The sequence below is a fragment of the Oenanthe melanoleuca genome, chromosome 7, assembly GCF_029582105.1.
Source record: "Oenanthe melanoleuca isolate GR-GAL-2019-014 chromosome 7, OMel1.0, whole genome shotgun sequence".
Classification (NCBI taxonomy): domain Eukaryota; kingdom Metazoa; phylum Chordata; class Aves; order Passeriformes; family Muscicapidae; genus Oenanthe; species Oenanthe melanoleuca.
In genome coordinates, this window is record NC_079341.1 from 8,176,316 (window position 1) to 8,200,593 (window position 24,278).

Sequence of the window (24,278 nt, forward strand, 5' to 3'; positions counted from 1 at the left end):
GTTAAAATTTCCATGCCAATAGATCCAGGGGAAGGTCTTGCAAATATGGGCTCACCTGAGTGCATTGTGATGATCTTTTTGTGGGTGATGATTTTGATCATAGCTCAACATACTGGTTTATCTGACCATTCATTCTGGGGACTGGCAATGTTTGAACTTCCAGCAGAGCTCATAACTGAGGTCATCAGTATTTTAACACATGCAGAAAGTCCTGACTAATGTGCCAAAGTCTTCTCTGACACTTTTTGTCCAATGGAATATCCCACTTACCCACCAACCTGCTCTCCCTGCTGTCAGGCAGGTCACCAGCTGATGCCAATTTTTGTGCCCTCCCTGACTGCCATGGGGCTGTGGAGCTTTGTAAACTGAGCATCTGCAGTGCTTCCCCCAAATCCCTCCCCCAGATAAAAATCTGAGGCATGCAGAAAATTCAGGGGTAGAGTAAAACCAAAGAAATGGAGAGGCATGCAATGAAAAACACAAATGTTTTAGGAGTGTTATAGCCAAAATATGAAAGGCTCCAGTTTCATAATGAAATTAAGTTTGTGCTGAGCTGTTGGTCTGAAGTTTAGATCCTGCATGATGTGTTGAGAACAGCACTTGCAAAAGATTTAATCTGCTGACAGATTGGTGCTCTGTCCCAAAACCACCAGCACACTTCTCTCCATGACTGTCTCCCACCAGCACTGCCTGAAATAGCCTAACAAAAGACAGAAAACTGGCTGTGCTTTTTCTGCCATGAAGATGAAATGCAGGAGATGATGGCTGCAGGAATCCATCCTCCCTCCTTGGGCTTGGCAGCTCTGGGTCTGGACACCCCTGGGTGCATCCCTCACCAGCAGCAGTTTTATTCCACATGGACACAGTGGTTTGTGGATCTGTTGTTTGTTGGGACTCACTTTTTGACATTTCTCCCCCTATTTATCTGAATGTCTGTGTGCTTATCTGAAGGCTGGTGTGTTTTTATGTGAGCCTTGCTGGTAGGTGCAGCCCTCCCGTGGGTCCTTCTTCCAGCAATTCCCTGGCTCCATCACTAGTAAATAAACAGAGCTTTAGATATTGGAAAAGATAATTGGCTGTGTAATGCACAGAGAGCAAAATTGCTTTCCTCAAGATTTATTCATCAATTACAGCTTGCCCTGGATGGTGCAGCTTGAACCATCTTCTGGATGGGGAGAAATATGCTAAATAGAAGGGAAGCTGTAGCTGTAATAAATGACTTGGTACATTTGTGCATGGTGGTTTAGCTCTTCCATAATAGGTATCCTATTAACATGCTAATGAACATGCAAACAAGAAGCCAAGGATTATCATTATTTTTGAGACAATAATGTGTATTTTGGGGTTTTTTTGCTTGTAATTAATGAGAATGCTGTCTGGTCTGTTGGTGTCCCTGGGGCTGGTTGTTGCTCTGGCAGGAGGAGGTAGCAGCCCATGTGCTGCACAAATCCTGTCTCTCCTTTTGGCAAGCTCCAGTTTGTCTGCACCCACCAAATCCTGGCATGCACTTGTGGAGGAGCTCCAACATCTGACCAGCCTTCAGGCTAGGCTTGCTGAGGTCTGAGGTAGCACTAAAGCCCAGCCAGGGACAGTAAGTGCTCCATATGTATTTTTAATGAAGGTTTTTGATGGAAATAGCATGTTTCTCTAGAAAATGTAATGACATGACAGCACTGTGCAGGGTATTCTCTGAAATGATGCTGCCAATTACAATTCCAGTGGGTTGCTATAGCACATGGAGAATAAGCAAAGTGACCATATGGAGGAGGAATGGTCAGGGATTTCTGAAGGGCTTGTCTGGAGGTGCTCAGTTCTCTCAGCTACTATTTACTTTAAAATAGTTTATGGGACTTGAGAGCTCTCAGCGTTTGGTGAGACCCATCTTCTCTGTACATTTATTCCTGGGAGGGTACAAGGTGGTCTGTGACCCTGTCACTGGCCAGGTGGCTCTGCTGACACTTTGGCCATTGACCTGGTCACATTGTTGGTGTTCAATGGGTCTCTAAGAGTCATTTAATTAGTTTCCTTTTATTTTTTTCCTTTCCCCCCTCGAGAATCACTTGTATTGTAAAGCACACTGAGCTGTGCTGCTTAGAAATGCTTCTCTCATTCATGGTAATGCATGAGGTAAATATTCCTGTGGTGCCTCACTCTCTGCTCTTTGTGAGGACAGATTGCACATCCCAAGAGAAGGTTCCCTCCTGTGACCAAGGTGCCTCTCTCATTTATGAAGTGAGATCTTATGAGGAAGAAATGATCAATTAAAAAAAAAAATTACACCTGTACACAGGATCTGTCCCAATAGGGCTCCTGTGACATTTAGGTGCTACCTAAATATAATGAACATCTGCCAGCTGAGAGGAAGAAATAACACCACAAATGTCTTCCAGGGAATCTGCTGGTTGCTGCTGTGGCTGATAATAATGTGGGAAGGAATGAAGGAGCACAGGCAGGGATGGAGAGCCCTGGGAGAGCCAGCCCTGATTTAGGGCAGGAGTACTGAGGTGTTTGATTACCCAGCAGTGTTTTCCCACCATTCATGAATGTACTTATCTCCAGAGTTTGGCAATGTGTAGACTTTTAAGTAGCTGAGCCCTGAAGCTTATCAGACACATCAGCCATGGCCTGAAATCTTGAAAGCAAATTTTGCTCAGCTGAAAAGGGAGCTTTAATGTCAGCATGCAGTGAATTACCTCCCTTCCTCTCCTTTGCCTGAAATAAAGACTGTATTTCAGGCAAAGTGATGCAGAACATGGACAAAAGAGCAGTGGGAGGAGAGCTATACTAAAGGTCTGGAAGATGTCTTTGAAATTTATAATGTTCTTTTAAGATAAAATGAGGTAAAATTGCTTCAAGATGATCTCAAGAAACCACTAAACACTCCATTCTGCTGAATGTCCTTTTAAGAGTCTGTCTAACTGATTTCAAGACACACATCTAAAAATATGAAGGATCTTCCAGGGAGCCTGTGGGTGACACAGGGCACCATGACAGCCAGCAATAGGGCTGTGGGTGGGGTGATGCTCACACCATGCAATGAGCCAACAGCAGCTGCCTCACACAGGCCCTGAACATTCACCTTCTAATCCTTGGAGAAGGGTTAAACAGCAATAGTTCAATAGTTGCTTGTGTGGATTGCTTGGTGGTCAAGCAAAGTTATTTATTTGGTGCTGGTATGACACAGGACCTTTCATTTCAGGATTGCACTGCACCACAGTGTTGTTGTTGTTGCACACAGCCTGGGGAGGACAGAGCCACAGTGCAGGACGGGTCTGGTGGGACTGAGCAGGATTTTGGTGACCCTGTGTGGCTGTTTGTGCCTCCAACACGTGCTTGCTCTAGGTCCAAGGGCTGTCCCATAAACACTGTGGTCAGGATAGTGGGGCTCATCTGCCAGCAGTCAGAGAAGGGGCACTTCCATCCACCGTGTTAAAAAAGTTAAATGTTAAAATTTTCTGCCCTCCTGAGGAGGAAATAATCTTGGGGAAGGCTTAGCACATGCAGAGGGCTCTGGAGGGGAGGGGTGCTGGCAGAGCTGAGCCTCTGCCTCATCCTGCTCAAAGCCTTTGCTGCTGCCCTCCTTCAAAACTGATATCCCACTGGTGCAAATTAGATAGGGATTGGCTCGGGGTCTTTAATTGCGATTTTCATTTTCAATTTGCATAATTAGACGTGTAATGGGCTATTTCCCACAGCCTGGGGACTGCTCTGAGGTGGTTAGTGCTGGCCCTGGGAGATCACCATCTGCCTGCAGAGGGCCAGGGCCGTGGGCAGCCTGATGAGCCTCCTGTGGCTCCTTCAGACCTCTCCCCACGTGAACCCAGCTGCTTTGCCAAGCCACCCAAGGGGGTACAGCCTCACAAAACATCAGTCATCCCTCCCAGCTCCTGTCCTCAACAGATGCAACCCTTCAGGAGAATGTGGTGCTGAGGGGAGATTAATAGGGTCTGGGTTTTAGAACAACTCCCCACTGTGTTAGCTTTGTCTTTCAGGAAAGAAGATTAAAAGGAGAGGTAATACATCAGCACCAGGTTTGTGCTTCCCAGGCTGTGGGGAGGTACCTGGGGGCAAGCAAGGGCTGGAGGGAGGCAGTAGATGGACATGGGCAGGTACTTGGGCATGGATTGGGATGAGACTGACAGGGTGGCTGGAAGGTGAGCAGAAAAAGAAGAACAGAGCCTTGCTGAAAATTTCACTACCCTGAGGTCCACCTCCTTGCTTCCCACATCCTTATGACTTCTCCCCTTCTGATCCTTCCCAAGCCTGTTTCCACAGCCCTGGATGCCCACAAGACACCCTTTGTGTCCTATTACTCTGTCTACTAGGGATTTTGCTGCTGCAAGTTTTATTTTGCATCTGCAGGAAGAACAAAATAAATCTTCCTTCTGGGGGTGGCATATCTCCCTGAAGCCTGCATGCTGAAAAGCTTTGGGCTGGCTCTGCTGCCACATCTCGTTCTACTGAAACTGCTGCTTCTAATTGACTCAAAATGTTTGTTTTGGGAAAGGTGTTTCCAGCTCCTCCAGCAGAGCCACGTGCACTGGTTTGTTATTGCCAGAGTGTGCTGTGTCAGCTCACGAGGCACCATCACCATCCAACCACCCAACTGGACTTTTCCTCTTAGACTTCAGCTCCAGTGGAAGCTGGAGATGGTTTAGAGTGGGTTGGAATGTCTCATGAAAGCACATTTCAAATGATAGCTCCTACCTTTAATCAAGCCTTTAAAGTGGGACTTTCCCATAAGGACCCACAAAAGATTTTGGGGGTTGAATCAAGAGTAATTGGTAATTTTCCACACTGAAGCTGGCCAGCAGGAATTAACAAAATGGTTCTCTTCTATACCTTTATCACTTTTCCCTTTCAGTTCTCCATGGCATTTCTCATCAAGTGTCCTTTGGCAGACAGTTCAAATACTGCTGACAATAAATACCTGAAAGATGTTCCATGTAAGGTGTGTGGATCTCAAAGCCACACTGAAACTTTTGTCTGGGTAATGCTGTCCCAGCTGCCTGCAAAAACACTAGTGTGATTTTGGGCTGTATCACAGTGAGCTTGATATAGAGGCACATTAAAAAAGCAACATTTTCTCTGCAGCAGTGACTTGTAGGACCACTGATTCTCCCCTCCCACCTGCTCAAGATGGAGATGGGCATCTCAATAGAGTTTGGTGGTGAACAAGGCTTTGGAGGAGAAGCCAAGACCCCTGTGAGAGCAGCTCTCCTCCCACAGTCCCTGTTTGGGGTGTTTCAGTGTCGATTTTAGGACTATTTCTGGCCATTTGCCATTTTCATATCAATTTTTAGGGGATTGCGTTTCTTAGTGCGAATTTTTTAGGTTGAATTTTCCCTGGATTTTTCCTGATGCTTTTCCCAGCAATCCTTGGGATTTTGGCAGAGTTTAGGTGGTTTTGTACAGATTACAGGAGTTTTTGGGCCATTTTTTGCGCCATTTTAGGGGGTTTTGGTCCATTTTAAGTCATATTTCCTCTGGACATTTTTCCCAATCATTCTCCCGGTTTTTTCCTTAGAAATCCCTGGATCTCACTGGATTTTTGTTTAGTGGCGATTTTAGGATTTTTTCTGGCCACTTTTTGTGCAATTTCTAGGGGATTTTTTGTGTCTCTTAGTGCCAACTTTTGGGCATTTTTCTAGCTTTTAACGCTGAATTTTTTCCTGACGCTTGGCACGGCACCCCTGGGCCTCAGAAGAAGCCACGAGGCGCAGAAGTGCTTTTCGAGGAGGGTCTTTATTGCACCAAAGCGCTCTTCCAGAGTCTTCGGGGAGGGCATCCTCAGATCTCGCCGTTCAGCCAGCGGTTCTTGGCCACCTGCCCCACGCCAGGCCGGGCGGCTGGGGTGTACTGCAGCAGCTGGGTGATGAGGGCCTGGCAGGGCTCTGGCAGCGGGGGCAGCCCCTCCGGGTACGTCACCCCCTTCTTCTGCAGCTGGGGCATGCTCTGCACGTTGCTGTCGTCGAAGGGGACGTTGCCCACCACCATCATGTAGAGCATGACGCCCAGGCTCCATATGTCGTACTTCTTGGCGTCGTAGGGGATGCCCATGAGCACCTCGGGGGAGGCGAAGGCGGCCGTGCCGCAGAAGGTGGTGCTCAGGTCGGGGTAGCCCTGGAGCTCCTTGCTGAAGCCGAAGTCGCTGATCTTGGCGCGGCGGCCGTCGGCCGACAGCAGCACGTTCTCGCACTTGAGGTCGCGGTGCACCAGGTTGCGGTCGTGCAGGTAGCGCACGGCCCTCACCACCTGCACGAAGATGTCCCGGGCGTTGGGGGTGCAGGGCAGCTTGCCCAGGCTCTCCAGCATCTGCAGCAGGGTGGTGTCCATGGCCTCCATCACGATGTAGAGCTTCTTGTTGCACACCTCGATGAGCTCGTAGACGCGCACGATGTTGGGGTGCTGGATCCTGCGCACGATGGAGAGCTCCCGCGGCAGGAACTTGAAGACCACGGCGCGGGACGCGCGCTGCCGGTCCACCACCTTCACGGCCAGGGGCCCCTTGTGCTTGTCCGAGGTGGCGGCCTTCACCTTGGAGAAGCTGCCCTCGCCCAGTGTCTGCCCCAGCTTGTAGCCCAGCTCATTGAGCACCCTCTCCCCACCGTCAGGCTTTGACATCATCTGCGTTCCCGGTGGGTCGAGGGAGAGCTGGTGTTCCGAGCCGGCATTGGGAAGCTGTATTGTCTGGTGCATGCTGGCTGCTCACCTTCACTTATGGCAACCCCTGCCCGTGTGCTTCCATGCCCCACCGGGGCATTGTGACGGGTGGAATGTTGTGTGTGACACGGCATCCCGCCCTTGGTGACACGGGAGCTCTGCTGGTCCCCCGTGCTCATGGGTGGCCCCGGCGTGCCTGCACACGCACAGGGCTATTATATTACTAGAGAAGCTTTCTGACCTTTTGTGGGGTGGACAGGGAACTTCAAATGCATTTTTCAAGAAAAAACGTATTTTCAGTTTCTTGAGCTTGCTCTTTATCTGTTTTCATCAAAATGATATTTTGGACACCTACAGAGAAGTGAGGCCTGAGATCCTTCAGAGACCTTCTGTAACTTGGATTTTAAAAGGTTTTAGTCAGTTTTAGTTGCCATAATGTGGCAGAGGGCAGCTGGGCTGGGCCACAGCTCCCACTCCAGAACAAAGATTTCTGCATCACACTCTGTCTCTCAGGCAGTGTCAGCTCCTTCTTCCAGGTGCTGCATCCTTGGCTTTCACAAAGAGTTGTTTCTGCTTTGTGCTGGGGTTTTTAAGCTCCTCAAGTATCCTATGGATCCCACATTTCCTTTCCAGCTGTACAAAGAAGCCTAGGACCACAAAACCCCACCTTCCAAAACACCAACCCAAGCGCTATTTTTGATTTTTGAATATATGTTTCATTTTGCAAGTCAGTTATAAAGAGCAATGGTGATCAGCTGAAGATGAAAGACTCTTGTGAGACCATCTTGTCGGTATTCTGAAGTCACTTTGAGGAGATCAAAATTGCTCAAAGCAACCACCATGTCGAGTTTTATCTGCTTAGAGATTGTGGGTCTGAACCAAACCACTTTCCCATTCCAGATGTTATTTCTACAGGCCAGTTGGAAGTGTGGGAATTCAACATGCCAGGGAAATGTGGTTGCCAGGCATACACCACCAGGAATATCATCAGGCTGTACCATGGGTCTTGTTTGGACTTTCAAATAAATGCCCCCAAATTTCTTATTTCTCAAGTGGATCAGCAAGAAGCCATTTCCAGAAGTGCCTGCTCAGAAACTGACGTTGCTAAACACAAAAAAAATTCCCACCTAGCAATCAGCAGGCCAGATGCAGAAACCCATATTGCTGGACACACACCATTTCCTGACAAGTTTAGCCCTTGAGTCATAACCACAGTGACTTCAGCAGAGGTCTGAGCTGAACTTTTGAGAGGAGCTGGGAACTTTGAGATGGCTAAACACAACTGAAACAGTGAAGGCATTTTTTGGGGGGAGGGAAGTGCATAGACCAGGCAGCACAGCACCAAAGCACCTCTGGAAAATACCACTGCTCCTGGGAATGGAAGGACACATGCAGACATCTACAGGGGCTTGGCTGAGGCTCAGAATGCCTTTTAAAATAGGAATGGGCAGTCACATCACAGGCACGTTCCCAAATCCCACAGGTAAATCCTGACTTATGGGAAGCCCCTTTACAATCCCATAACCAGAAGTGTCCACACTGATGTGGAAAAACCAAAGTGGCAGCTACAAATCAGGTTGCAATGGTAAGGAGTAATGTGGAGGAGTCCTGTGCTGCTGGTAATTCTTCATCTGCTCGAGACTGCTTTGGGAAAGTTCTCTGAAAATCGGGCAGTTTCAGTCTCAGTAAGCCCTCCTGGGAGCCCAGAAAAAGCCTTGTGCAGTCAGATGCTGCTGGAGCACGCTGGGGGTGGGAGGGCTTGAAGGAGATGGGGAAGCAAGCCCTGGTTTGGCAGGGAGGGAGCAGCTCTGGAAGCAAACACTCCCCCTCCTGTACACCCCAGGCTGCAGCTCTGCAGCTGCCTTGGCTGCAGCACTGCTGTGCATCCCTGAGTGCTGCCCACAGCAGCGTGGCACTGCTGCAAACAGCTCCAAAGGCAGCCAGCAAGAGGCTGGGATGAGAGGGTTGGGTTGGCAGGGCACTGCCAGGCAGAGGGGGAGCAGTGACAGCTGAGCTCAGCTTTTGTGCTGTCCTCAGAGAAACAGATTTGTCCTTGGTTGGCTGCTGGCTCGACATTTATTGGTGTAAAAATGCACCCAAAAATCTCTTTTCAATCTATGCACCTCAAGTACTTGGTATAAATATTTAGGTCACACTGATATACTTTAGTAGTGTACCCACTACCAACACATATATTAAAAAATGCTGAGTTCTGTGTTTTCCAGAGCATTTTTTGTATCAAAGCTGTGTTTGTAGAACTGACTTGTTCCATTGCCCTTGTTAATGAGAGCAGTCAGACACCAGGCAGCAATTACTGCTCTGTTAAGTGTGGCATGTGAGCAGGGGGAGCTGGTCTGCAGAGGTATGAATTACTGGAGCTCACTGTCAGGGATTTTGTTAAGGGATGTTTCTGACTGTGGTAGCATGGTTGTGCATAAGCCTGGCATGAAGTTAGCCCCTCTTCCAAGGGCTGATCACTCCTGAAGGACCACCAGGTAAGTGGAAGTTAATGCAGCCTTATGTGTACAGCCACCTTCAACTGGAGAACACACAAGCCATGACTTCTAACAGAGTCACTTTCTTCTTTCTGCATCACCCACAGATTTTAACATACCATATTTTTATACCTTATGCCATGAGGCTGTAAGTTACAGTGTGCAGCATGACCTCTGCACTTGAGCCCTTGGGATTTCTTTAAATACCTCTGCTTCCATACAAGCAGAAATATTTTGCCCAAGGGCTGCAATGTTCAAGGAATTCCTAGGTGTCCAATTTGTGGCAAGCCCATGACCAGACATTATTTCTTGGCACCCTGTGAATATGGGAATGGGCAAACTTCTGCACAAGAAGCAAAAACAATGTTAACATTTTTGCTTTACTAAGTCATCATAGATAAAAAGACTAACCACCAGTTCCTCCCAGCAGATGCTGAAGTTACCAAGATCTTGCCAGCAATGGGCAAACAAAAGTTTTCTGTGTTTTATCCATGGTGTCTGTTTCAGATACTCAGGCTCTGTTGGGATTTTCACCCCTTTGGCAGATATGGAGTTTTGGCACCTCCCATTCCAGGTGTTCAGAAGTGGCTGTGACCCTCCCAGCTGTTTGTTTGCCATCACATCTTGCCCTTCCCCTCTTTTCAAACAGAACAAACTAGTGAAGCTGGGTGTGGGACTAGTACAAAGTCTCCTGGAAATTCAGCAGGATGAGAGGAATAACACCAAGCAGCAGACTCTGTGGATATCCACTTGGATAACCAAGATTATTCAGACACCAAAGAGAAACTTGAGGCTGGCACTTGTGTGCCAGAAACATCTCTTCATGAAAATTAGAATTTAAACGGTGTGAGGGACATTAAATGGGTTTGTAAGCCATCAGAGGGAACAGATTCATGGCAATAGGCCATACTACCACCTCTTGGAGCAGCTTGTGAGTGCCTCAGTAGGTGCCAAAGGAGATGAAAGATAGAAGGGCTAATGGGCTGCTCTGCCAAGAGGATTTTGCAGCTGGCATCGTCAGGCTGCACCTGCCAGGAGCCTCAAACCTGAAGGCAAAAAACTGGCGTGGAGAGGGAGACAAAATGGGTTAAGCAGGCAATGATGAGTTGCTGGAGGGGCAGGAAGACTCTTGGCAGGTCTGTCTCTGGGAGGCTTTGTACCAAAATCCTTATGGAAAGAGGAAGCAAAGTGAGATCATATGCCTCCATCCTTGTAGCAAGTGGAAAGTCACGCCCGGCTTGTCAGAGCAAAGGAAAACCAGCTGCACAGGGAAGCAGGCTCTCCTTTTTAGCACTGGAATGCCTGCTGAGGGGGTGGGCATGGCTGCAGGAGGGGAGCAGAGGGGGCACTCAGCCTTTCCTGGCTGCAGGAGTGCATCTCCCCGGGTCCTTGTGCAGAGGCTCCTGCCCAGCACCCCCCTTCCAGCTGGGCAGCTGCTTCTCTCCTGGCCCGTGCTCCAGACACTTGGCTCAGCCTTCAAGTGGCTGATTCCTGTGGGAGACCCTCCAGAACAGCAGCAGGGCCAAAGGGAAGGCACAGGACAGGAGGAGCACTGAGCCTGCTCTTCCTGCCCCTCCCAAGGCTCCCCAAGGCCAGAGAGACCCTGCTGGGGTGACAAAGCCATGGAAGGGAGCTGGGGCTCCATGCTGCACATACCTGAAGGCAAGGAACGTGCCTCTGCTCCTCTCCTTGCTTTAGGATCCACAAAAATACTCTTTTGTAGCTGAAAGATGAGATGCCTCCTACAGCTGGTGATTTGCTTACCTGTGTCTGTGTCCCAGGCAGAGTGGCTGGCCATCCAACAGCAGGGACAGGGCTTCAGGTGAGGGTTTGAGCAAGGCAAAGCTTTCCAAAGCCACAGCAGGGGCCTCTTGGGTTGGTGGAAATGGAGCTGGAAGTGGCTGGCAGTGAGGGTGGAGAGGAAAGCTTCTCAGCTCCCAGCTTTTCCCACCACACCAAGTGATGTCTGTTAAATCCAAATATTGTCTAGAAAAGCAGGTGAGCATTTTGTGTTTAACTACCACAAGTGAACAACAACACTTTCCCCCTTACACAGATTTATTCACCTGCCTGTGGAGAGCATGGTGTGCTCAGAAAGAGATTTAGTTGTCTGGCACCTACTGTGAGTAATTTGTGGCCATTTGGGGACTGCAGAATTTGGTCTGTGGTTGGGCAGGGTTGGAAAGTCGGTGGCAAAGTTTCAGATGTTTAAATGCTTTTAAGTGGTGTGGATGTTATCAGAGGCTGATTTCACGAGGTGCTCATGTGGTGAGACCTTTCCAGAAGGTGCTGCACACATCCCTGAAGTGGCTCTTCCCACAGGTCTGGTTGGCCCTGGATGAGCCGGTCGGGGAGGGCTGCAGGAGGGACCTAGACATGCAAACCTTGGGGAGGAGAGCTTCAGAGCTGCCAGGAGAGATGAGAGAGCCCAGACTGAGATCTGGAGATAGCCAGGCCAGTTCTAAAGGCTCATTCCAATGGCAGGAGGAGGTGATCTCGGACCAGATAGCTGGTGGGAGCATATCAAAGAGGGAGGGAGACAGGCAGGGCTCTGGGAACAAGGCAGCTGGCAGGGTCTGGGGGTCTGCTTGCTGAGCAGACACCATCTGTGCACTCCATCCACCACCTCACTGCACAGGCCTTCGTGGTATTTGAAGCTGAAACTGCCTGAGAAATCAAGCAAGAAACTACCAGTGACCCTGGGAGGAAAACTTGTGAGGAGACAGAGGTTTATCAGCCAGCTGCCAAGGGATGGGTGGGTGGTGTGGGGGGCAGTGAGCACAGCCCTGCTCACACCAGCACATCCTCCAGTACCCTGGCTGCTTTGCTTTCCAGCAAACCAGGCTTTGTGCTGCTTTCCTGCTGGTGGATTCCCCTAGAAGGGAAGAGAATCCATGGAAGGGAGAGGGCAGGTGTTCCCCTTGCCTGCTGTGGGGCTGGGCTGGAGGGATGGAATTCCTTCACCTCGCTGTTTGGGCTGCTCCCATGGCACGACACACACATTTATCACCTCCCAGCGGCCAAGCCAGGAGGAATCCACAATATCACAGTGCCCTCTTGGGGGCAGGTGCTCCTTGGGAATAGACTTCTGTGATTTGTGTGAGCATCTCAGCGCTGTTTATTCCAGCAGCTCCTGCTGCTTGGCTACATCACAGCATTTCCCACTGAACAATGCTCCTCTGGAGAGGAGTTCAGAGCTTGGGATTTATTTTATTGCTGTTTCTCTGCTGCTGATCTGCACTTTGAATCTGAAGGGGTGAGGAGCTCCTGAGTGAAGATGGCACTCTGCCCTCAGAAATGAAACCTGGCTCGTTTGAACGCTGTCAGATCACTCTGCCCCAGCAAGAAACAAATGGTTTCAACAATAGATTTAATTAGCTGGTGTTTGTATTCCTTCACAGAGTGCTCCAGTCCTGCTGCCAGACCTGTCTGCAAGCTGTGGCATCTCTGTAGAGGAGTGTGAAGAGCGAGTAAAGCATTAAATAAGGCTTAAAAAATAAATAAAATAAAAATAAAAAAAATAATAATAATAAATAAAAGTGGGTAAATGTGGCAATTCCCTGCTGACTGCCCCAACAGCCTGCAGAGGGGACACTGCCCCCAGTCTCTCTCCTCCTCCAGATTTTGCAGTGCCATCTTCTGTCAGACACGAAAAAGGAATAAAATGTGAATAAAAACACAACGCCCAGCAAATATTTGGGATGATCCCATGGAATTGTAGCTATATCACAGCTAATATGGCTCTTGAGGCCCTACTGCTGCCCTTAATGCTCTGAAGGTAGGATCATTAAACCCAAATACTTTGCCTCTATAGTGGCCTCTACAGTGGTTATGAAAGAACCTCTGTTTTAAGGAAACTATAAAATGACAACCTTTTGCATTTGTCACAGTTTTTCCTGCCTGAGAGGTCTTGGAGGTTGGTTTTGTTCTGTTTGATATTTTTTTTGTTTTTAACAAATTTGGCCAAAAGCCTGTCTGTGGTGAGGATTCAGTTGAAAAAGATGTGCCACCTGGCAGAGGAGTCCATGACCCCAAAAGCTGATTTTTCTGCAAAGCCAGACTCCAAGATTGATGCTGAGGGCTTCCCTAGCTTTTGGGGATTTTTTCTATCTAGATCTAGGTTGCTCCACATCAGAAACAGAATTTTCCTAAATGCTTGGAAAGAAGAGGGAAAACCTATTTTTTGAGAGGCTGTGGTGGTCTTGCAGGGCAAGGCCTTGGCACCTGGAGGAAGGATAGCTGCTGCCAGGGATGTGGCTTAAATCTGCATGGTTCTGGTCAGCCTGTGAGCCTTGATGGGGTGTGGGGAGCAAAGCTGAGCTGTGCCCTGCAGGCAGGGGGACTGGGGTGAGCTGGCAGGGTCTCCTCCTGCAGCTGGGGAGAAAAGCAGCATTGCCTCTGCCGTGGGTTTCTTAATATAGATTTCATAGAAAACAACTGTTTGGTTTTTTTTAATTTTTTTTTTTTTTTTTTTAGAAGGAAATGTTTTCAACTCCCCCCTCCCTTTTGCTGCCCTACCAAGCCTGTATCAGCAGAATGCAAGCTGAGCAGGAGTGCCAGGATGACACCTCTGGGCTCTTGGGCACTGCTGGAATTCTGGCAGTGGTGGGAATCAGGCACAGCCTGTTTGTCAAGACAGAAGATGTTTTATTTCCCCCAGATCCCTCTCTGGCAGGTAGGTGTGACAGAGAGAGGCAGCTGTGTGACCATTAAGGTGGCATTGTCTCCTGTGTGCTCTTCCTTCTCCAAGTCACTCCAGGGTCTGAATGCACAGCAGGAGTGATGGGGCAGTTTCAGCACTAACTGTCAGAGACAAATAAAATAACTTCAGCAGAAATAAATAACTTCCAGTCATGTAACTTCACTCAATTTCTGTCTGCTCGTGCTGGCCATACCTTGTATTTACATGGTACCCCCAGAAACTATTTTTAAATGTTAAAATTTAAATGAGCACATGGTCCTGCAGGCTAAATCTGTTACCAGTGATAACATTTCCACTGTAGTTTGTTTTGTAGTGCCTCAAGAAAAGCAACTGATTGGAGTGATTTATTTCCAATCCTAAGGCAAAAAAAAAATAGCCTTGGAGCCTTTGTCAGCACCAGAGGAAAAGCAATCACAGTGCTGGGCAGGCAGTGTCTGCAGTCACAGGAGTGACTGATAACAACCTTCTCATCTTATCACTCCACAGATTTTTTTTTTCTTTTTGCTATAGGATGCAGACATGAAAGAGACTCTGGGGTCCTCCTGCCCTGCATGGGAACTGCAGCACAGCTTGAGAACCTGGTTGTCTTTAGTACAGTGTAAGGCATGCCTGGTGGATGAGGCTGTAGAGGGGGATGAGGGTGGAGTGAGCAGTGCCTGGGGTCTGGCAGGGGTGGGGTGTGGGGTCCCTGGCACCCCCATGGTTCATTTCAGCCAGGTAACAAGGGAGCACCACCACTGCCTGAAACCTCCCCAAATGATGTGGTCAGGCTGGGGTTATGTGCAACCAGGGTTTCATTAGAGAGGCACCTAGTGGTGGCTCTTTCTTCCTAGCATCCCTTTTGGCAGTTTTTTTTGCACTCCTCAGTAGAAAGCAGCATCCCTTTGCAGATTTTACATCCTCAGTTTCTGAGAATGAATATTTCAAGGGGAGTTTCTGGGTCTGAATTGCTGAGAAAAAAAGTCTGTTTAGGAAATGAGGACTTTTTGTATCTCTTTCCCCGACTTCTCCCACTAGGAAAATACTCATTATACTTATAATGAGGGGAATTTCCCACCTAGCTGCCTTGCTTTCAGTTTGGATGTTCTTTTGTCTCCTTACTGGCAGACACAGCCTCTGGCTAGGGAGAAACTGCTGTTTCTCCAGCCCCTCTGAAATTCCTCCTCCCCTCTCAGGATGCCAAACATATCTGATGGCTCAGGCTTGACTGCAAGGTGCTGATCAAGCAGTTTGTCCTCAGGCATGGGAAAAGGCCCTGGATTACGAAATCTTCGTTATCCTGCCGACAGAGTTTGCCCTGCTGCTTCCCAGGCAGGGCATTTGCTCTCTGGAGCCCCTTTCCCCACTCTGTGATTCTCAGGCACTCTTGCTGTATCTTCCTAACTCCAAAAATAGGTGTCTCTGTTTAATTAATTATGCTCACTTCTTCTGGGTGCATAATTGCAGGAGCCAGGTGAGAGTGCAGTGTTTTGCTTCCTCATCTCTCGTCCCCAGCACTTCATTAAGGACAGCTGATTGTCCTGCCCCCATGTCCCTTGCATGCATGATTTATACAGCCTCTTCCAGCACAAACTGAGCAGCTTTTTCCTGCTTCTTTCAAGCCTCCTCGTGCTGACCATGGGCAGATGATGTGGCTGTTCCTGGGGTAGGCATGGGAACAGGAGCAGTGCATCCTGCACTCCCTCTCCTGTGCCTGCCTGGACCCCCCTCACCTGCATCTGCTGAGCCAGGAGATCTGCAGGGCAGAATTACCTCTCCTGCACACTCCCAGAGGCACTGCTCACCACAGGGCCATTCCACAAGGCTTCCTTGGAGCTGTGAACCCCAGATTTTCTTCTTGGAGCAGCCTCAAAGGGCATTTCACATCCATGCTTCCCAGCACAGGACTTGTGTGGGCACACTGGCATTTCCAGCCTCTGCCATACGTTTTGGAAGGAGGCTTCAGTTCCTCAAACCCTCAGATAAAATGTTCTGGGGAAACTTTGCTGTGTGCTTTCCCAGCCTGTGAGATGGATGATGTGATTTTTGGGTTTGTTCTGTGGACAGCCAGGAGCTGGACTTAATGAATCCCATGGGTCTCTTTTAATTCAGGGTAGTCTGTGATTCCATTAGGCTACTGCAAGGGACAAGGAAGGGCACTGGAAAAATCTCTTGTCCAGCCTGTCTGTTCTTGTGTTCAGGTTGTGCTGAAAAAACCAAACAGCTGCTGGTGTTGTCATGGTGTTGCCTCCTGCTCTCCATTTCACGTGTCTGTGCTGGGCAGGTATCTCCTGTTTAATTTCTGTGCTGTGCTGTGATCTCAGCTGATGCCCAGGACCCCAGTGGGTGACACCTGATGTAAAAGCAATCCCCTGCCTGGGAAACCACACCTTAGGCAGCCTTTGCTGTGCTGCCTCTACCCACCACAAACCAGAGCATTAAAAACTTAGAGCCTTTGGTTGAGACCTGCCAGAGGTGATGTCTGCTGCCTGCCTGAGCCCTCTGCAGACCTGCATGCAGCATGGATGGGAGCTGCAGAGGTGCATGTACCCACCTGCTTCCTGGGCAGCATTTCTCCCTGCACAGGGTGTCCTGCTGGGCAAAACTCCTGCTGCAGTTTCCACTGCATTGCCTCTCCAGGGGCTCAGGAGCAGCTTCCCAGGGGAGGACATCCCAGCTGCTGCAGGATGGGCAAAGGGAGGGCTCATCCCCCTTGGCCACAGAGAAAAAAGCTGGCAGGGAGGGCAGGGAAAGAGGTTTTGGGAAAAAAGGATGTTTGTGGCCATGCTTCATGCTGGAGGATTATCATTTATCATCTGTCTTTAAGAGCCTGCTCTACACCCTTCCTCTGGGGAATCAGAGCCACTTTGTAATTCACAGGGTTTGGCATTTATAAGTTTTATTTTTCTGCCAAACTCTTGTAGGAAGGGTGAATCTGGGGCAGGTAGGTAGCTTCAGGGAGCATCAACCTCTTGAACTGAAAACAAGTTCTCTTTATCTCCTGTTCTAAATCTCTGCAACTTCTCCAATGACTTGTCTGACATATCCCCAGGAAGCAAAATAAACACGGGGTTTGGACTGGTTTATTCTGTACAACTACTTGCAAAATCAATGGTGGGTTGTTTTTCTTCCCCTTTGCTGCAGCCAGAAATAGGTCAAGCAGCAAAGCAGCGTTTCTGAGGCAGCCAGGAGTGAGTGGTGCACGTAGGTGTTTCAGAGGTGGCCTCTCTCTGGGGTTACTGCTCTGCCTAAAATCCCCACACCTCCCTCGTGCTAGGAGGAGGAGGAAATGAATTGTTTGCAGCAGAGAAATGAAACCACTTAAGATTTCCTCGAACAAAGAGGGGAGGTTTTTCAATGGAAAATACATTTTGTACATCCTCCTGCAAGGCTCTGCTGGCTCTCTCCTGAGGTCTGTGCTCAGAGCTGCTGCCCTTGGCTCAGCCCCCCTCTCATTAACACTGCACCTTGCCTGTGGTCAGGCTGTGTGAGGCAGGAAATCTTCCTAATGGAAGTGAATAGCAGCACCTTGCATTGCATGGAGCTGTTCTGGATCACATATGGGGTTGTCAGGTCTATTCTGAGTCACATTTAAGCTAATATGGTCACAGCAAGACAGCAATATTTGCAGTATTTTAGGTCCACTCTTCAGTAAGGTTGTCCCACTTAATCTCCATTGGAAAATCCTCACCCTGGTGACTGGCTTTATTTTCTGCAGATCTTTTGGATGTTTGCTTGTCTCCTTTGGATGTCTGGCAGCATTGTCACTGACAGAGGCTGTAACAAGCTGCTGCATGGGCTTTCACAAGCAGTCAGTCACTGCCTAGTTAAAAAATAGGGGTCTTTGTTTCCTCCTGTGCCATGTGCCCCCCTGAGTGTGAAATCAACCCTTCAGAACACACAGCCAGGGCATGAGGGTGACAGCCTGCAGATTGCTTAGCATTGCCCTTAATTGTTGGGGCAGCAGAGGAACAGTAATTAGACACATGTAATGTTCTGTTTCCTGTCTATACTCTGGGGTTTTTTATATCAAACTGGCTTGCTTGAAAGGCTGGACCTGAAACGTGGGAGCCATGGGGTATCTGCCACTGGTGTGCACAGGCTGAGAACTGCCATAACATCCTCTCTTGAGTGCTCACGTCAAATAGCAGAAGTAGTTGGAGGGCTCTCTCCAGCCAAGGTCATAGGAAAGAATTTTATAAAAGCAAACAAACCATCAGGCTGTTTTGGAAAATGCAAATGAGGAGCCTGCTTTATCACAGCATCTGAATGGGAGCTGCTTGCAGAGGAAAGCAAAGGAAGCCAGGGATGGGTAATGACCTTCCAGAGCTTTCACCCTGCTGCCACGTGGCTCAGGGACTGTTTCCTAGTGCAGCCTCTGTGACAGCCCCTCAGAGTCCTTTCCTTGCCAGCTTCCTCACCAGTTCTTCAGAAGAGATCAGAATAGCCCTGCTCAGATAGCACCCAGTGTGCTTGTGCTTCCTTCCACATGCAGGTCTCTTCTAACATCTCCTGTGTTGACTGCTGCAGCCTCTTGCACCTGAGTATGCAAACAGCTCCCTCCAGTCCAGGAAATAAACAGCAAAGTTGTGTTTTCTCCAGTGTGACCTTGTCATTTCTCCCTTCTTTTGAATTCCTGTGTGGCCCAGGTCATGATCAAACACAATGTAAGAGAGAAGCTCACTTCTTAGCTCCATTCATGTTTGGTAGGGTCAGTGTAACATCACTTCCTTTTTACAGAATATGTAGACTAACTACATGCAAAGAAAAGGCTTTTACCCACTCTTGTTGTTAATGGTGGTCATTATGGGAGGCAGAAGGAACAGGCTACAAGACTGAGATCCCATTGTGATGCACAGTGCATGAGCACCAAGTGTTACACTGGCCCTGCTTTCTATTAGAGTCTAATTAGAGCCTGTCACAGTCAACAAACCATTTTTTCCATAATGGAAAGCACACACACTCTGTATTGCACAGTATGCTAAAAGATATTGAGAGAGCTGGAGAAAAGAGCCCCTTGCTTTTCAGTTATGATGAATTTTTGTTAGTATGTATAATTTATCTATTCAATAAAGAGTAGTTATTCCCCTATTGACCTACAGGATTTTAATAAAGAGTAACTGTGTGGCCTGACAGCCCTGTTTAAGCACCTACTTAAAAAGTAACAGATGTTAGGCTAGCATGAATAATATTCTGTGAGCAGATTTTTTTTTTTTTTTTCATTTTGTGTACCTCCTTAGCCCACCCCAGCAGTGGAGGAGAGCCTCCACTTAGATAATTATTAAGACTGGGATGATGGAAGTCCTTGCCCTGCCCAGCCTGTGTCTGGATGCTGTGTGATCTGCTCTGCTGTTCTCTGCCCTCGATGCACAGCAGACAGTCAGAGTGCTCAGGGACTGGAAGAACAGGGGCTGCTAACAAAGCCTGGGGAGCTGTATGATGAGAAACACGCTGGTGTTTTGTCCCTGGGCCTTCTCATGAAAACTTCTATATGAAGGGTTCTGCTCCTGTTTGTTGTTGCTAATTTGATGTTTGTATTCGTGCTGCAGTTTGTCCTTTATATCCTGGTATTCTGTGGGGGCAACAAGAAAGGATGCTGCCTGTTTGTGAGCCCAGAGCCTAAGGAAAGAATGTGACAAGGAAGCTTTGATAGCAGTGAAGTGGCTGGGGACAGCAGGAAGGAAATGGGCAAATATTAGCAAGGATACAGATGAGCATGGGAATGCTCTGAAATGCCAAGAATTTGTGTGAGTTTGGAATTTGTTTGTTAACTGAATTGACTCTGAAGCACAAACACTGATCTGCAAAAGCAGATCAGCAAAGAAGTCTCTGTGTAACAGCAGCTTCCAGCAAAATCCAAACAACAAAAAACCCTGGAGACCCAGACCTCGTGCTCACCTCTCCTGCAGCATCAGGGGACTGACTTGTAACTTCATGCACCAGAGAGATTTGTGCTGCAGCTCCTTTTCTCAGCCTGTGCTGCACAGCAAGCAGGTCAGTGATCAGCCTGCTCTTCCCCTGGGACTCCATCTCCTGAGGCCAGGGAGAGTCTCTGCACTGCCATCAGCTTCACAGACTTTGGAGCAGGCACTGAAGCTTGTCCCCAGCCAGCTGAACCCTACTCAAGCTCTGAAGCATAATATTTCATGTAACTTTCTTGTTTCCTGAGGCTGTGGACAGCCTTACGTGGAAGAAAGAGCTCAGGGACTTGAGCTGAGTCTGCTCCCTGAAGAGTGTGGAGGCTCAGAGCAGAGCAGGGCTCCAGATATTCCCTTAGCTGCCCCTCAGCCCATGCTGGACCCCTGTGGGAGCTGGTAAAGGAGATCCTGTGAAGCAAAGTGCCTTGGCAGCAGTAGCAGGAGCTGATCATCACTGATCAGCCCCCAGAACAGGAGTGGGTGAGGGGATGATGCTGTGGGCAAAATGCAGAAGGCACAGTGAGGGTGTCTAAGTAGTGCTCTGCTCCAGCCCCACAGCTGCCCCTGTCCTCCCCAATTCCAGGTGAGCATTCCCTCCTCTCCCTGCTGGGGAACTGGTGTTAGACTTTTACCTGTGCCTCAACTGGCTTTGAATTCATGTATTGCAGGAGATAAAAGAGGATGATGATGTACTGCTCCCAAGCACTGGCTGCTGCTGCTTTTTATACAATTACTTTTAAGGCAATAATCATTTTATACAATGCTAAATCCAGCTGAGCAATGTTAAAAGGAAGACAGTACTTAATGCAAAAGCACAACCTCTGCAGAAAACGAAGTAGGTTTAGCTTAGGTATTAGAAATTCATCCCTGTGAGGGTGGTGAGGCTCTGGCAGAGGTTGCCCACAGAAGCTGTGGCTGCCCCATCCCTGGAAGTGTTCAAGGCCAGGTTGGATGGAACCTTGAACAACCTGGTCTAGTGGAAGGTGTCCCTGTCCTTGGCAGGGAGCTGGAACTAGGTGATGTTTAAGGCCCTTTCAACCCAAGCCATGCTATAGTTCTTTAAAACAAAGAGAGTGCAATGCAAAAGATAGACAAGGGTTGTTCTGTATCTTTCTGCTCCAGCCCTGCATCAGTCAGGATGCACAGGCTGCTCCCTGGCAATAGCCATGTGAAGACAAACTGATGGAGGATGATATGTGGATTGGAGCATGTAGTGAGAATGATTTCATCTCCCTGGATAGGCAGTGTGAAATGGGAGCTGAGGAGTGCCTCTCACAACCTCAGCATTGCTCTCACATACTCCTTGGTGGCTTGGGTGCTAATTAGTCTTCCACCTAGGCAAAGGAAAGGAGATGACTGTTCTGGGTGGCCTTTAAAAGGAATCCAGGACTGTTAGGAAGCTAATAGTCATCTCTCTAAGTCACATCTGATTCAGCTTTGGTGTCACTTGGAAGGAATGCTAGAGAACAGCATTGCCTCCCCTAGGAAAGTCTGAAAGACTTAGAGAGTCTGAAGCATGGAGAACCTCTCCAATGAGGACAGGGCAAGACACTGGGATTGCTCAGCATGGAGAAGAGAATACCCTGGGCAGACCTTGTTGCAGCCTTCAAGGGGGCCTGTAAGAATGAGAACAGAAATTTTAGCAGAGCCTGTTGTGACAAGATAAGGGGTTATGGCTCTAAAGTAAAGAGGCTGGAGTGAGCCCCCTCACCCCATGACCTTGCCCCAGGTTTTGATGGCAGTGAGATCTTCATTCCATCTGCAGCTTCTGCTTTTTTTCAGGTGGATCTGGTGCCTGCTCCCCATGTCAGACAGGTGAAGACATGCTCAGTGTGTTTAGCCCTAGCTTAATGCTGTCTTTGTAGCTGCCTGGGGAGCATGTTTACCTCTGGTGGGTGCACTTGATGTACTTGTGTTTACATCAGTGGTACAGCTGTCCTGGAAATGGATGTGTTATTTGCTGTTGGATGTAAGATACAAGACCAGAAAAGCCCATCTCCCCTTGCTGTGATTCTGTAACACTTATGTTATTCCATGTACATTTGAAAGCATAGTGTTCTGGTACAGTTCACATCACAAGATTAATCCATCACTGGAAAACTCCAGCACACGCTGCAGCCTGTGAGAGCCTGTGTGTGGATGTGCTTTGGGTCCCTGGCTCTGCCTGAAAGCAGCTCCTGCTGGCTCTGCAGCCCCAGGCTGCCAGGAGAGGGCAGGCAGCTGCCAGCAGCCCGCTGGAGGATGAGAAACCCGCAGATAAAAGCAGAAAACCAGAATACCAAGTGACATCGCAGCACCTCCAACACCTGTTCATTGAAATTACAGGAGCAGACAAGTAACAGAAATTTGCTGCATTTCCAGGTGTGGCCATGAACTAGCAATCAATACCCAAACACCAGCCACGCTTGAGGATTCTTTAAAAAAATGAATCCAGCATCACAGCCTAAGCCTCTCTTTAATTGTTTCTGAGTAATATTTATTTTCTGGCTCCTGCAGAAGACCTGCAGGCTCTCTAGGGTGCACAGGCATTCAAAGACTAATCAGACAATCAGGTGGGAGTTATTTTTTTCCTGCCTTTCCAGATGAGCACAGGCAGGTGAGCTGGTACTCCTTGCAGGTGGCTGAGCAGACTGAGGGTCGGGTTCTGCAGCCCTGGTATTGCTCCCTACAATCAGTCATGTTTCCCTTGCCCAGGTGCAGCAGAGGTTTGGGAAAGGGCCAGGGAGTCTCCTTCATGTCCCTCCTCGAGTTCAAGCTGTGGGGAGCAGTAGGCTGTCAGCCCAGCAGGAGTTTTAAGGTGTTTTCCAGATTTTCTGCATTCAGGCTGGTTTTTAACCTGCCTGAAGGTGCCTCTCAGAGCCTTGGATGAGCACAGCCATGTGTGTGTGTGGCACGAGCAGACTGGGGATGCTGAGCCCCCAAAGCCAGCCCAGAGGTTCCTCTGCAGGGGAATGTACATGTGTCTGTGCCAGCAGGGATCTGCTGACTGCAGCCTGACATTTATATTCAGGGGAAGACAGCTTTTGTCAAAACCTATCAGTGAATCTCCTTCTGAGGAACTAATACAGCAAATCCTACAAATCCCGTGTTTTCTGCTATTTTTGACATTCCATAGTTCAGTGGCTTGTAATTACAGTGTGCTGCTCCAGGATCTTCTGCTTCACAGAGGGGAGCTGCTAATAGGGCTTCAGAGCTTCCCCTTGCACACCCGGGTGTTCAATTAGAAATAAAGATGTAGAAATACATTAGGATAAACTTGTTTAAAAAGGTAGACCCCCCTCCCACCTGCTGCAAGGCAATGACAGCCACCTGGGTGACTGATGCCTTGCTGTGCCTGGGGTCAGGGTGGGACTCAGAGCTTCCAGTGGGCTTGAAGTGACCCCATGCTGGTCCTTCAGAAGGAGCTCTGTGTGCTCTGCTGCAGCCTGAGCTGGGCTTGCTGTGTGATAAACAGGTGCACTGCCCCAAATCTGGCTCAGGACTGGTAGCAGAGCAGGTGCAGGCTCCCCTGGATCTGCCTGCCAAAGATAGGATGGAAGCAGTGTTAAAGGCAGATGTGTCACAGGAGATTGGGCTCCTTGCTCTCACATCTCCCTTCCTGTGGGAATCTGCCCACAGTGCGTGCAGCAAGCCCAAACCCAAACCAGTCAGCAAACACCCTGCAAATGAGCACAGGGCAGGAGAAATTAGGTGGGGTTTAGGATGCAACAGGCCATTTTGGGATGTGCCATTAGATGGTGGGTTTTAGGAGCAGCATTGGAAACAGAGGATCTAGCAGAATGAATGAGCAGGAGTGTAGTGCAAATCAATAATAAAAAATAATACTAAGACATAATTTCAGTGCTTTGTTATAGAAAAATATAATTATCTTACTGCACAAACAAATGGAAGATCACGGATGATTAAAATTATAATTAAAGCAAGAGAATGACACTGGCACCACAGACATCTCTGCAGACTATTTGAACAGTGTGTTAAACAAAGTCAATCATTTCTTCATAATAATGGTATTTACAGTAACACAATGGGAATGCAAGGCATTCACTGCAGGCAGCCTGGTGTTTAAAAATATACTTACAGCATTAATATCCAGAAAGAATAGGTATGGTCTGTGCTGAAAAAATGGTTAATGCTACAGTTCAGTTTTGAGATGCCAGGCTTTAGCATAATAAGCAGCAGCAAAGGAAATTGAAATGAGGGAGAACGTTGAACAAGGGCTTTAAAAAGAGGATTTGCTATAGAGAGTTTAGAGCAGAATGATTTTGATTATGTTACTGACTAGATAAAATGAAGCTGGGGGGATTCATAATTATTAGCATCTCTAATCCACAAAAAAGAATTTAAAGATAAGATGATAGGATATTATTAGCAACTTCAGGCAAAGCTTTCCTATTTGTGGTCATTATTAGTTGCCTTCTTTGGATATAATTAAAAAAATCCAACAAGACATAGTTCTGGATTTTTTTTTTTTTTTTTTTTTTTTTTTAAGGAGGCTTCAAAATTTGGCTGCAAATGTGCTAG

At 48.2% G+C, this 24,278-nt stretch overlaps 1 protein-coding gene across 1 annotated transcript; it reads right to left on the bottom strand.

Annotated features, from left to right (window-relative positions):
• Positions 1–5,728: 5,728 nt before the first annotated feature.
• TSSK6 (testis specific serine kinase 6) lies at positions 5,729–6,800 on the bottom strand. Its single transcript, XM_056496333.1, has one exon. It carries the CDS (start codon positions 6,697–6,699, stop codon positions 5,791–5,793), a length of 909 nt encoding a protein of 302 aa, XP_056352308.1. The 5' UTR covers positions 6,700–6,800; the 3' UTR covers positions 5,729–5,790.
• Positions 6,801–24,278: the final 17,478 nt, after the last annotated feature.